Here is a 14872-nt window from a genome sequence, read left to right as displayed (position 1 = left end):
TTACATATTTATGGAAGGGTAAATTTGTGTGAAAAGTTGGTGGGGAAAAATTTCTTACTGCTAAAGGAACATGACATTTGCAATCTGGAAGTGCTATTTTAAGCATAATAAACATAAGAATATAACAATATAAGATCTTCCATAACAATGGAAGAGAAAAAGAGTGACTGACTTCTTGGGTCCTTCCTCATAAAAAACCATAATCTTAATCATAGTTTATATAAATTTGCAACTGAAAAGTGTCCTCAGTCTTTCCCTGGTACCTTGGGTTCTTATTGCTGGAGCAAGGGTCATTGCATCTCTCACCCTGTACATATTGATCCAGTTTGAGATGTTTCTACTTCCCCTGCATATGAACGCAAAACCTTCGAGCAGATTAGGACAGAGTTCTTTGTTCAAAGCATGTATCCCACACTAGTGCCAAATGAGGAAATCACCACCATCCTCCCTTGGCATAGCCAAAACCTGAATGTGCAGCTGGGGGAATGCAGCAAAGCCAAAGAAAGAGGGTGACCTGCTGCGAAGGTCATTGTGCTGCCACAGGCCCATGTTCCTGGCTCCTAAGTTCCCTGTTCCTCTTGTCCCTAAGTTAGCACTTGGCCTACTTCACCATGAAGCGCACCAGGGAATTAAATGGGCCAGGAACTTCACACATTTTTGAGAGTATTAGTTTACACCTGGATTTTATCCAAGGCCTGGGTAAGGTAGCAGTATTGCTACTGCCAGTGCAGAAGAGAGTGAGCAGCTTGAGGGATGGATGGGAGAGGGACAGGACCATGGTAGTTCCCATGAGAGCTTACCCTCTTGGGTTACTGCACAACCTTACTGTTAGAAATTCTCGTCTTTTCTTGAAGCCTTTTCTTGAATGGATACAATATCCACCACAAGCAGGGATAAATTTTACAGAGGTCAAGTGTGAATGACAGCTTATTCGGGCAAATCAGACATGACAAGCACCGGTCCAGTAGAGCCTAATGAATGAGTACAGGATCTAGGAAATGAAGGAACATGGACATGGGGGCTACAGGGTGAACATTGCCCCTTAAAATAAGCCCTAAGGCTTTTAGTGTTCAAGTGTCTCATAAGTGATTCAGGAGATATTTAGTTGTAAGCGCCATAAGTTTGGTTTTGCATTTATACATAACTTGGGAAGTTCACTGGGCTGTGGTCTTAGCTAGGGTGAATTGGCATATCTCCACTGAAGTCTGGAAGCAGCCTCAGCATTGTGAGCAGAACATCTGGACTACAGGCTTTAAAGATTGTTTTGAACAGCTTTGCCACACGGTAAGCCCCTACAATACACACCTCTTTCCATGTCGTTCTTAATTTGCTCTTCCAAATCTTCTGGAGACACACAAAACTCCTGCTGCTCCCCCTCGGGTGCCTTCGGTTTACACTTCCCACAGCAGCAGTTGAAGCAGCAGCAGAGGCAGCAGCAGAGGTAGCAGCCCGTCAGCAAACCACACACTGCAAACAGGCCCTGGGTTAAACACAGCAGGACGAAAATCCTGTCAGCAGTGACCTTCCTCAAACTTGTGGCTATCTCTTACAGCTGAAGGAAGATTGTCAGAGGAACTCTGGTTCCTAAGTGCTTGCCACTCAGAGGAGTCCACCTGCTGTACCAGTGCCTGAACAAGGGCCAGATCTTCCAAAACCCTCCTCACCCACAAGCTCCTATTTGTCACTAAGGACCACATCCACAAAGAAGACACCAACCAACAGGCCCCCACATGCTCAACGTATTAAAGTCTGTTGTTTGGCTGATGGCCCTCAGAAAAACCCTCCAGGCAGTATGCAAAACCCCACCCACCTTAAAATGACTCATTTCCATCTTTAAATGACTCATTTGCCCAAGATCATTTTTGCAAACACTTATTTACTGGCAAACTCTTGTCAATAACAAAGCTGGGAGAAGAAGAAGCAGACCCAGCTGCATTCCACATAACTTTGGGTACTGAACTAAGGCATCCAGTTTAGGACTGTAGTCCCTGTGGACTCCCCACACAGTCAAAGAGAAGTTAAAAGCCCTTCCAGAGGGAGATTCAGCCATAAAAGTATTTGAATTGCGTAATGTGGGTGTCTCCCTCTCTCCCCATTAGCCTGTGCAGGACCACACAGGTGACATCTCCTAAATTATAGTCCTTGGACTACAGTTTCTTCATGTGGGGACTCAGGTAGCAAGAAGTTCCCACCTTTGCTTACTCTTGTCCTCATGGCGTAAAGCATAGAGGCTTCAGGAGAGCCAACACAATTGCCTAGCGCCAAGACCAGAGATCTCAGTCAGAGTCAAGAGCCAGAAAATTTAAATTTACAGAGCTTTCTTCCCTCAGACTAAGTCAGTGCCTGGGTTCACAGCACAGCTTCACAGATGTTCAAGTGTGTGCTGCATCACAGCAATGGGACCTGTTGGAGGGGAGAAATTAGGCTGGCATTGCCAGTCTGTGCTCCATGGGGAAATGCAGCAACCTGCCTCCTGACCCAAAGTAGTTCCAGGACTACATGGAAATGTTTGTGACACAGAAGAAAGGTCCATGGACATGTCTTCATGGACGTAGTGGTATAAGAGCAAAGGAAAGCCAGTGACATTCCTGGAAAGCAAATCAAAGCTGATATGTAGAAATAAATGGAAAAAGGGTAGATTTAGATTAGATATTATGAACAAATTCTTCATTGTGATGGTGGTGAGGCACAGAAACAAGTTGTCCTGAGAACTTGTGGGTGCCCCATCGCTGGAGGTGTTCAAGACCAGGTTGAATCAATCTCTGATCTAGTGGGAGGTCTCACTGCACATGGCAGGAGGGTTGGAACTGGATGATCTTTAAGGTCTCTTCCAAACCAAACCATTCTATGATTCTCTGAATGTGTAGGTAAAAGCAGCACAGCTTTGTGGCCACCAGGTACATACGGATTGGAGGTACAGCCAGGCTTTAGCATTATAGTTATACAGTCTGCCCTTTACTAACTATTTGTTATATTCATAAGACAACATGCTGCTGAGGAAGAAAGTAAGCACAAATGTCAGGATATTGTCAAACTTAGACAATGGAGCTATGCAAATAATATTATTATGTATGCATGTCTGAGCTAACGTTAGTGGGGGCAGACTGGAGCATCTCTGAAGGTAATAATACTATTTATATACCTAATATTAATATAAGATTGTATCCAGAGTGAGCAAGGTGGTTTTAAATGAAAAGAAGGACTCTGACTTTTTGTCTTAAAATGGTTTCTTTCTAACAGACACCCAAAACGGTGCCATAATCCCTAAAGTAAGTTATCTGACTGCTTATCATTTATGCCATAATGGAGAATAAATCACTGCAACATACAGAATGAAAAAAAAGACAGAATAAAAGTATATAGAGGGGAAAACACATTGAGTTTATTCATGATACCTTTAATGTTTCAACATTTCCTGTGCTTATATTATGATAGCTGGTAAATCAAAAATCCGTTTGTTGATATCATCAATAAACTGTCTTCATGGTAGAGGTTGACTTGGTTTTTTGCTAAAACAGTTAAACAAACAACCTCTATGCCTGCCAGTGGAGAAGCAGTTTGAGTTCCCATTACCCATGTCTCTATGTTCTCAGTTTAATATGCCTGCTGAAAAGTCTGGCACTCTGAAAAAGAACAGTAATTTTCATTTTGCATTTCTCCTTTCGTTTGAGTTTCCTTACTGCTAATGATAAAACTCCTGGCAACTGTCAGATTTCCTCAATATGAATGTGCTGGGAAGAGGAATGTTTGCAGTCAATGAGGAAGATAATAAGCGAAGGTTGTGGTCCCTACTCTCCTCCACCAGAATGGAGGAAATCAGGAGTCCAGAGGTCATCTGTAGCTGATTCCTCAGACTCAAATAGTATTATGATGACCAATACAAAAATTTCAAACTGACCCCACATTCATGCATGAATTAAAAAGAAATGAGAAATAGTGAGCTCAGCTTGCAAAAGAACCCCACTTGGTGGCCTCTTTATACTTTCGAGGTGGCAAGATTGTGGGTTGCGGGAGAGATAGAGAGACCACCTGTGATAATCCTCAAATTAGTCTCTATATACATGTTTTGGATTTTTTTACAAAATTCTTGAAAACCAGGAAGCAATGATTACTTTGCTCTCAGCATAGTTTGTCTCACCTCTGGGATACAGCTTGCTTGAAGCAATCCTCACATTTGTCCTTTAGTTGTTAGGGACATACTAGCTTCTTTCTGTACTCCCCACTGCTCTCTTTATAAGTCAAAGCCACAGTTGTTATTTCTGTACCTGATTTTGTGACCCTAGAGGATTTTATACTACATAAAATCTCCATTAAAGATCACCAAGTAAAAGAAAAATAAAAGCTAAAAAAAAAAAAGAAATAGTGAAGAAAATCTTTTTTGTCAAAACTGTTAAAAGAGTCAACACTGTTGGCCTCTCAGTGCTAAGGCCACCTAACTGTGGCAAAGAGGCAGAAGGAGAGGGTGGACAGCAAAGACAAGGGGGAATGATCCATCAGGAGATGACAGCAGCTTTGGTGGGGTGTCTGGCCTGCAGCAGGAGTCAGCTACAGCAGCTGCAAGCAGGCAGCTTCCAACCAGCCTCTGAGGGGCAGCAGCTTTGCAAGTTTAATTTAAACACCAGTACTTTATTCATTGGTTTCATGCACTGTTCTGCATTTGAGGAGCTTCTGCCTCATCCTGTTTCAGAAGACAAATTATGGTTTCTCAGACCCCCAAAGTACCCAAGTGACTTCCCAGCTTAAAAGGGGAATGTGGGGCAATGCAGCACGGGCCTGTTCCTTGCTGAACAGAGAAATCTGTGTTCCACAGTTCTCAGATAAAAACTGTCATGGAGTGCTTGCTTCAAACAGTACAGATCATCTTCCTATGTATTCCAGCACGGTCCAGCAGAGTGCTTTCCTGTGCTTCTGTGGCTGGAAACAGGTGGGGACTGCATGGATTTTGCACATTTGTGATTCTGTTTGTTGCATATCTGTAGCATTTCTGTATTTGCAGAAACACTGGAATTTGATATATGCAAACATCAGAGGACGCCAATGTGATAAGGGAACAAATGAACCCAACTCCTTCCTTCATGACTAGAACAGCCCATTTTGTGTTTTTCCTTGAGCAATATGCAGGGTTTTGATGTATGATTCTCCTCCTTTCCTACTCTCTTCCTCCATTCCACTCCTCTAAGCTTTTCTTCAAGCTCCTTTCTCTCACTCCATCACCAACGCACATACATAATGCCATAATCACAGTGTTATGTATTATTATTGCTTACTTATGTTGTGGGCTATATATAGCAAAAAGGACAGCTAAATTTATACGGTAATAATTTATTAATTGGTTGTCACATAAAATGGGACTTCTTCTTTTTGAATAATGAGTCATTTTTATTTAGTCATTACAGAAAAGAAAGTCAAAATTAACCTGGAGCACTAGATTCAAATCTAATTAATGTCTGAAAGTGTTACAAAACATGTATTATGACTATATACCAGGTTAAAAAAAAGAGAAAACTTTCTATATTAGTGCTAGTCTGAACTTACGTTACATTCTGCCACTGTCAATTTTCCAGATAATATTGTTTTATTAAGTTTTTAGTTTAGAGTCAGATCTTACTATTTCTCAAGCCTGTGGAGAGATCATGTTTTTCAGGGGGTTCCTTGTGTATGTAATTGTCAGCATGCATTGTAACATTTGATTTCCAAAAGAAAGTCACAGCTTACCTTTGCCCACCAGCTTGAGAGCATGAAGTAGGTGTTAACATTTTCCTCACCGAACTGTTCTGCCACATAGAGCCCTAATGATCCATACTTGTCATATATGTTTCGCTTGGACAGATCAGTCAGGGTTGCATGAGCATTGTTGATCTCTTTAAATTTTTCTGCGGCCTCTGGATTGTCTGGATTCTTGTCAGGATGATATTTCAGAGCCAATTTTCTTAAACATGAGACACAAACAAAAAAAAACCAGAGGGAAGATAAGTCATCTGTATGTGTGCATGTATACAGACACTTAACATTACAAAAAATATTTTCATAGAGTTGTAATAATTCTGAACTGTATGTTCAGCCTTCTTTTTTCCAGCTCTGATGTACTCAGTGGAAGAAAAGTGACACAAAGGAACCAAAGATAAAAGTTTTGGTGAAAGAGGTGTGCCTATTACACTGAGAATGAACTTTGTGTATTGATACCTAGTCAGCTACTGTGTTAAAGTAGACAGTGATATATGATGAAAGCACAGATTGCAACATGATAATAAATCACAGGCATTTGTTGCATTATGATTGCCAGCTCATTTGCATCATTTAGCAGGTTTTAGCAAAGATAAAGATTTTTTAAAGGTTGTTTAGAAACATGATGATCACAGTGCTTATGCAGGCAACATTATATTCTTTATAGCAAAGGAAATTCTGTGTTCAATTGCCTATCAATAGTAGCTATATTAAAATGTTGTAAACAGTGTCTGTGTTTGCAGAAGCCCAGACAGTGATGATTGAGAACGCAGTTAGGAGTTGCAGTAGAAGGGAAGCATCTTTTTGAAGCACAAGGTGGGAAAGCATAATGAGTTAATCATAGCTTTTCAGTCCCTGTCTTTGGGCCTCATTCCCCACTGCTGCACTTCTGAGACAATCCTCAAAGAAGTGAAAGGGGATTGTCATAGGATCATAGAATGGTTATTTTCATAGGATCATGGAATGGTTGGGGTTGGAAGGAACCTTAAATCTAGGTCTGGCCCCCTCACCACGGGAACAGACAACTTTCACTAGACCAGTTTGCTCAAAGCCCCATTTAGCTTGTCCTTGAAGACTTCCAGGGATGGGGCATCCACAACTTTCCTGAGCAAGCTGTTTCAGTGCCTCGTGACGCTTACAGTAAAGAATATCTTCCTAACATCTAGTCTAAACATAGTCCTTTTTAGTTTAAAGTCATTGCCCCTTGTCCTATCACTACATGTGCTAATAAAAAGTCCCTTTCCAGTGCTCTTACATGACTGCTTTAGGTACTAGAAGATGCTCTAAGGTCTCCCTGGAGCCTTCTCTTGCCAGGCCAAAGAACCCCAGCTCTCTCAGCCTGTTTTCATAGGAGAGGTGGTCCATGTCTCTGATCACCCTCGTATCCCTCCTCTGGTCTTGCTCCAGCAGGTCCATGTCCTTCTTATCTTGGAGTGCCCAGAGCCAATGCAGTAATCCCTGTGTGGTAGTGAGAGTGGAGTAGTGTCAATCAGTTTGGGCTGCTTATGCTGGTGGAAGCCTTTACTAGGACAGGGTTTGACACTGCCTTTCCCCCTGACTGTACTCAGGGCTATGGCATTTGAGGACAGGTACAGCTTGAAAAGTGCAGTGTGTGACTCTTGGTTCACAGCACAGGGAAGCACAGCATCAAGAAGAAAGGGTGTACGTCCAACTATGTTGAAGCACTGGTAGTGTGAGCTCACACACACTTGCAAAACAAGCATAGAAGTATACCTTTTCAAAAATCACCACTCCCTGTGAGGAACTTGCAACGTCTCCAGGACATTTATTTAATGACTAGTGCTGACCTCTAGTGGCATCAAAAGTGGTGTAGTAGTGTATGCAGCTGATTCAATCACAACCAAGCTATGTTCCATTCTGTAAATATTCTCTCCAAATATTTTGAGAGCTAGCCATAACTGCTATGACCAAAAATAGTATTTGTGGTGCGAAGGCAGTGTGCCTACACTTCTTCTAACAAATTTAACCTCAGAGTAGAGTCCTACTTGATTTCCTTATGAAGTCCCCAGTATAGGTTACTCCTCCAGCAAAAAGTAACTGCTTTGTTCCTGATGACAGTTCCTGCCTGGAAGATATTCTGCCAATATCAAGACTGATATGAGTCTGGGAACAGCTTCTGCCAACGATCTCTTCAATTCTGTTGAACTCAAGTCACAGAATCGTAGGTCATAAATAACTCCTTAAATATATGTCCAATGGCATGAATAAGTGTCATATTTAATATACTGTGCATATTGCACCTTAAACACAAAGTTTTGGTCATGTTTAACATGTGCCCTAAACACAATATAACATTAAATATGAGAACTGGAAAAACAAGATAAGTCTTGCATGACTAATGACATTTTGTGCCATCCAAGTATTTAAGTAAATTCTGCTATCTATCCCTTTTCTTACCTGAAAACAAACCCCAACAATTAGGAAAAAAAAAAGAAAAGAAAAGAAAGGGAGAAGTACTACTGTCAAAAACCCACGTGTGTTTGCAGGCATCGGACAATCAATCTCCAGCCTTTCTTTCTTTTCCCAGAGACCCGAAGACTTCTTCTGTCTGACCCACATCCCAAACAATCTCATAAAAAATAAGAATTTGAACAGACTGTAATTTTGAAAAGACGGAACACATTAGTTACACTCTTACTTCACCTAGTATTGTTTTAGACTACTAACAGGATTACTTTCAACAATTAACAAAAGATAATCTATGTTCTTATTTTGATTTTGGGACAACTGTTCTCTCTAAAAAGAGTACATTACCAAAACAGCTCTCTGCACACTGAGATGACATACACTAATTGGAGATGATTCAGCAATCGGAAAGAGATCTAGTTACTAGCAGTGCAATTCATATGAGTGCGACAAAGGACTCTGTTAGGTCCAACCCAAGAAAAAATTAAAGTAAGGACAAAAACTATGTGATATAACACAAAGTACCAGCTATATGGAAGCTTCCTTGTAGGTCCTGGAAAAGAGACATTTCCAGTTATGTAATAACCAGGGTTCATTATGAGCAAAAGGAAGAAGACAAAAAAGTAGAGAGTGAAATGAATAAAGGAGCTTGTTGGCTACTTCCTATGCCAAAACCATGGGTTTATGTCCATTCAAATTTTTCTCATGGTGAATGGCCTTCTCCTTCACCACTTTAGGATCACTGTCCACTGCAGCCGTCCACAGCAGCAAGCAAGTTTGGGAGAGAAAAGTGACATCAAACAGAGAAACAGCTATCCCACAAGATGGATAAGTGTGCCTTAGATGGATAAGGCATTCATGGAAATGAAGTCAGTGAAATAAGCTCAAGATATCTGTCAGTGGGAGGCTTAGGCTGAAAATTGAGATCAGGCCAGACTCTGATACAGGGTGGGTCTGATGAGGGTGCTTTTGGATTAAATTAGCAATATTTTGGAGGCAGGAAAATATGTTCTATAGTGTGAAATATGATAACACTATGAAGTGCCAGAGGATCTCAGCAACATGTCCCCACGCTTCCTTCGATAGCTCAGCTGGTAGAGTGGAGGACTGTAGGCTCCCTTGCATGGCCATCCTTAGGTCACTAGTTCAACTCCGGCTCGAAGGAGTGCTCTTTTGGCTCTGGCCCACACCCTGCACTGGCACTGCTGCCTTTTGGTCATGCCCAGGAGGCTTCCCTTCAAAGGGCTGTCCAGCCATGAGCTCTTGCCTGACATTGGGAAGTTGACCAGACAAGGTGTTTTTGGGTGAACCCTTGGGCAGGGCATGGTGGTTCTGAGCTCTGGAGTTGTCAGGGGTCACCTCCAACAGGAAGGTGAGCGAGTGTGAGAGTGAAGATCTTTGTGGGGCCTCAGGCTTTGTGTGCAGGGCATCCTGGGGAAGGGCTGGGTGCCTGGGAGGGGAGAGGACCTCAGGCAGTGGCTGCAGGGTGGGGAATTAGCTCAAGTGGTAGAGCGCTCGCTTAGCATGTGAGAAGCAGCAGGATCGATGCCCGCATTCTCCAACACTTTTCATTTCCCTTGCCTGGACACAGGGCCCTTTGTCAGGGATCCATCTATTCTCTGCAGGCTGTGGGAAGATTTATGGTGTGCCCTGCATTTGCAGAGGAGAATGACATCCAGGGCTGTATCAAGAGTACCATGGGCAGTTTGACAGAAGAATTGATCTTCTCCCTCTTTGACAGTTCTCAAGTACCAAGCCAAGTACAGAAAAGGACATCAGTAGAATAGAGCAACTTCAGTGGAATCTCAAGGAATTCTCTTTAAGGATGGGCTGAGGAGAGTGGTGCTTTCAGTTTGCAGAAAGAGAGGTTCAGACGACTTACACATGACATTCCAGCACTCTGTTACAGAACAGAGGAATGGCTGTCATTTTGTTTTGACTTATGCTTGAGAAGAGAGCAAAAGACAGCACAGTGAAAGGGAATCAAGGGAAAATGCAGCAGGATATGGATAAACTCTGTGTGGCCGTGAGGAGAGTCCATCTGTAGAAAATTATGTCCTAGAAGCTTATGGAGCCTTTCTGTTGTTGTTTTGCATGATTGATGGGCTAAAGTGTTGAGCGAGGTGCTGTGATGTTGGAGCTGAGGCTGTTTGAAGCAGGATGTGGCAATAGAGGCATGATGGTGCCCTGTGGCTCAGGAAGTAGTGTCTGAGTGTGTGCTGGGCGAGGTCCTGGGCATGTCCCCACGCTTCCTTCGATAGCTCAGCTGGTAGAGCGGAGGACTGTAGGCTCCCTTGCATGGCCATCCTTAGGTCGCTGGTTCAACTCCGGCTCGAAGGAGTGCTCTTTTGGCTCTGGCCCACACCCTGTGGCATCATTGCCTTTTTTTAGTCCTGCCCAGGCGATTCCCCATAATGAGTTGCCCAATCATGAGCTCTTGCCTAAGTTGTGGGAGATAACCAGCCAAGGCATTTTTAGGTGAACCCTTGGGCATGGGAAGGTGATTCTGACCACTTGGCTTGTCTGCAGTCACCTCCAGCAGGAACATGAGTGGATGAGTTGGTGGTATGAGAGTGAGGCTGTTGGGCAGCCCAGGCTTTGGGTGCAGGGCATCCTGGGGAAGGGCTGAGTGCCTGGGAGGGGAGAGGACCTCAGGCAGAGGCTGCAGGGTGGGGAATTAGCTCAAGTGGTAGAGCGCTCGCTTAGCATGTGAGAGGCAGCGGGATCGATGCCCGCATTCTCCAATGCTTTTCATTGCCCATTGCTTGGACACAGGGCCCTTTGTCAGGGGTCCCTCTGCCCATCAGTGTTATTAGGAGCTATTTGTAGCTGGCTGCACTGATAACTACAGCAACTGGGGCTGTACCAGGAGCAGCAAGGGCTGTAGACTGGGGTATTTGAATCTTCCTATTTACTTGGAATTAGACCAATATCCTTGCCCAGCTTTACGCCTCCTGAAGTGAAGTTCTCTATTATTGAGAAGAGCAAAATATCAAACTAATTTTTAAGTACAGTAAAAGAATGACTCTGGAACGCCCAAGCAGTGAGAGTCACCCTGCTAAGATCACAGAACGGATCCTCCTGGGAGATATGTCTAGACATGTGAAGACAGACAGGTGTTTAGAGACAGCCAACATGGCTTCACCAAGCGCAAATCATGACTGACCAATCTAGTGGTCTTCTACAATAGACTGATTGCATCAGTGGACAAGGAATGAGCTATGGATGTCATCTACCTAGACTTTGCTAAAGCCTTTGACATCATCCAAGACAACATCCTTGTCACTAAGTCGGAGACACAGGGTTTTCATGGATGGACTGTTCAATGAATAAGGAATGGATTGGATGGCCACATCCAAAGAACTGTAGTCACCAGCTCAATATTCAAGTGAAACACAGTATCAAGTGGTGTCCCTCAAGGGTCAGTATTGGGACTAATATTATTTAATATCTTCATCAATGATGCCATAGCGAGTGGGATTGAGTGCACCCTCAGCAAGTTTACAGATGACACAGGGTGCGGTGCAATTATATGCCTGAGGGAAGATATTCCATCCAGAGGGACCTCAAAAAAGCTCAAGGGGTGGGTCCATGTGAACTTCATTAAGCTAAACAAGCCCAAGTGCAAGGTCCTGCACCTGGGTCAGGGCAATCACTGGTATCAGTACATGCTGAGGGATGAATGGATTGAGAGCAAATGTGTGAAGAAGACTTCAAGGTGCTGGTGGGTGAAAAACTTGACATAAGCTGGTAGTGTACCTTTGTAGCCCAGAAAGTCAACCATATGCTGGACTACATCAGAAGTAGTGTGGCCAGCAGGTGGAGGGAGGTTATTCTGTCCCTCTATCACACTCTTGTGAGACCACACCTGGAGTGCTGTGTCCAGCCATGGGTTCCCCAGCATAAGAAAGACATGGTTAGAACTGGTCCAGAATAGGGACACAGAACTGACTGGGGGATGAAACACCTTTCCTGTTAAGACAGACTGAGAGAGTAGGACTGTTCAGCCTGGAGAAGAGAAGGCTCCAGGGAGACCTAATAGCAACCTTGCAATTCATAAAGAAGGCTTGTAAGAAGGACAAAAAAACTTTAGCAGGCCTTATAGTGAGAGAACAAGCAGAAATGTTTTTTTTTTTAAAAAAGGTAGATTTAGATTATGTAAAAAGAAATTCTTTATGATGATGGTGGTGAGGCACTGGAATAGGTGGCCCAGAGAACTTGAAGATACCCCAACACTGCAAAAGTTCATGTCTGGTTGGATGGGCCTTTAAGCTATCTGATCAAGTGAAAGAGGCTCTTGCCCACAGCAGAAAAGATGGACAACATGATGTTTAAAGGTCCTTTTCAACCCAAAACATTCTATTGTAATATACGAAAGACAGATGGTCACAAACTGCAGTCTTTGGGTGAGATAAGCAGAAGCTTTCAAATGCCTGTCATGACGTTATTGATTCAACTGTTAGGCCTTTTAGTGTTGTGATGGGAAGAGGAACGAGACACAGTGGGCCACAACTGAAGCAGGACAGATTCCATTTTTTCCCTCCTCGGGTCAGACAGGCAGGAGAAGAAGGGTGTCCTGGAGAGCTGTGCAGTCTCCATGCTGGGAGGTTGATGTAATATAAATGGCTGAACCTTTGAGTCAGCTGCAGTGATCCTTGAGCTCAGGCTGCTGATGCCTTTTCCTGGTCTTAAAATCAAGAGTCATACATGGTTAGAAGGGGAAAAGGGATTTTACCTTGGTATTTATTTTAAGGATCCTTAGGTGCACACATCCAGGTCATATGCATCAAGATGCACCCCGCTGAGTATGCCCCAAAAGATCGAGTATAACATTATAGATTTTACTAATTAGCATATCTATCAAAGATTCCCCAATGAGAGGCTCAAGTGAGCCCCCCCTCCCCAAGGAACCTTCCCCTGGATGGTTCTATCTTAGTTAACAGAATGTGTTCTGGAGAGGACCTTGGGGTCTGGGGCACACTGATCCCTAGCTACGAAGTTTCTAAAATGTTTAGTCTCTTAGCTTGACAAACAAGTCCAAGAATGTAGGCAAAAAGCACTAAAAATACAGAAGTTGTAAAAAGGTATAACACGGGTATAAAAGAAAAGGCAAAAAATCTTCATGGCATCACTGCTGTAGGACATTTGAAAAGAGATGTCCTGAGGCCTCATCCAAGCTGATTGCTTTGACTGCTCTGTCACAGAGGAAGAGCTTGTTTGGGTCCCTCCATAGCTCTGCGGTGGAGTCAAGGGCTGTAGGCTCCCTTCTGTGGCTACTCATCACATCTGTCTCAGTGCTGCCTGCCCTAATACATCTGAAAGGCCCTGAACTGACCTCGATCTCCACCCATGGGCCAAGGAGCTCTATTTACATTAATCTCTCTTTCCATGCTGCACCACGAGAGTCTTGGTCACTAGCTAAGTTAGACCCATAGGTTTGGATATGTCCAGCAACAAAGACTCTTGATGCTTGTGCTGATGTGCAGATGGATGTTCTGGCTTGACCTCAACCCTCTCTTGTCAGTCTGGACCTGCCTGGCAATCACTGGACATGATCATCATTCTGACCTCTGCAGTGACTTCCTTGCTTGCAGTGCCTGATGGTGCCTTCTGCTCTTATCTGGAATGAGCCACGATGGCTGGGTCTGCCCTGGTTTGGTGTTGTGGACTTGAGATTTTCTGGGCAATGTGGGTCTAAGGCAAGTGTTTCTTTTTTCCTCCTGGGCAGTGTCATGCAGGTATATGTGAGGTGGTATGAAAGCTCAATGGTTGTCTGAGTGTGTGCTGGGCGAGGTCCTGGGCATGTCCCCACGCTTCCTTCGATAGCTCAGCTGGTAGAGCAGAGGACTGTAGGCTCCCTTGCATGGCCGTCCTGAGGTCGCTGGTTCAACTCTGGCTCGAAGGAGTGCTCTTTTGGCTCTGGCCCACATCCTGCACTGGCACTGCTGCTTTTTGGTCCTGCCTGGGGGGACTCCCCATAATGAGCTGCCCAGCCATGAGTTCTTGTCTGACCTTGGGAAGATGATGAGCCAAGGCATTTTTGGGTGAACCCTTGGTGACAGATGGTGATTCTGCCCTGGAGTTGTCCGCAGCCACCTTCAACAGGAAAGTGAGTGGGTGGGTGGTATCGTGAAACTGAAGCTGATTAGGGGGGCTCAGGCTTTGGGTGCAGGGCATCCTGGGGCAGGGCTGGGAGCCTGGGAGGGGAGAGGACCTCAGGCAGAGGCTGCAGGGTGGGGAATTAGCTCAAGTGGTAGAGCGCTCGCTTAGCATGTGAGAGGCAGCGGGATCGATGCCCGCATTCTCCAATGCTTTTCATTCCTCTCACCTGGACTTGCGCTTCAAAGAGGAGAACAGCATCTAGGATTATGTCCATGGTAACCTGCACTGTGAATTTGAAGGAGTGGATTCTCTCACTTTGTTGTGAGCATGATGGAAAGGATCCAGAATATCGTGCCCATCCTTGAGCCCCCATGTATAAGACAGACATTGACCAAGTGCAAAGAACTCAGAATGAGGCCTCCAGGACACTTGGAAGCAGGTGCACTTGCCCTTTGACGAGAAGTCATTGAGTGTGGCCTTGTGCAGATCCTGAAGAAGAAAGGGCTGTGTGGGAGATAAGCAAGCACTTATCATTTATCAGAATGCCTATCAGGAGGTTATTGATTCAACAGTTAGCCTTTTATTGTGGTGATTGATGGAGGAAAGAAAAGCAACAGGC

At 44.1% G+C, this 14872-nt stretch overlaps 1 protein-coding gene and 3 non-coding genes across 4 annotated transcripts in view; 3 read left to right on the top strand and 1 right to left on the bottom strand.

The window, feature by feature from the left end:
• DNAJC5B (DnaJ heat shock protein family (Hsp40) member C5 beta) overlaps positions 1-14872 on the bottom strand; it is a 39146-nt gene that overhangs the window by 4364 nt on the left and 19910 nt on the right. The window contains exons 2-3 of the mRNA XM_048329108.1: positions 5716-5929; positions 1306-1480 (exon numbers count right to left, since the gene is read on the bottom strand). Of these exons, the coding sequence (XP_048185065.1) occupies positions 1306-1480; positions 5716-5929 (389 nt within the window). The remainder of the gene's footprint in view (positions 1-1305; positions 1481-5715; positions 5930-14872) is intronic.
• Positions 10403-10491, top strand: TRNAY-GUA. Its single transcript is given in 2 exon segments — positions 10403-10439; positions 10456-10491. It is a non-coding gene; the product is annotated as a tRNA-Tyr (tRNA).
• On the top strand, positions 10823-10895 carry TRNAA-AGC. Its single transcript has one exon. It is a non-coding gene; the product is annotated as a tRNA-Ala (tRNA).
• TRNAA-AGC lies at positions 14387-14459 on the top strand. The gene has a single exon. It is a non-coding gene; the product is annotated as a tRNA-Ala (tRNA).

This window comes from Corvus hawaiiensis, chromosome 26, assembly GCF_020740725.1.
Source record: "Corvus hawaiiensis isolate bCorHaw1 chromosome 26, bCorHaw1.pri.cur, whole genome shotgun sequence".
NCBI lineage: Eukaryota > Metazoa > Chordata > Aves > Passeriformes > Corvidae > Corvus > Corvus hawaiiensis.
The sequence above is the reverse complement of the archived record's forward strand: the minus strand, read 5'-3'. Positions and strand labels throughout refer to the sequence as shown.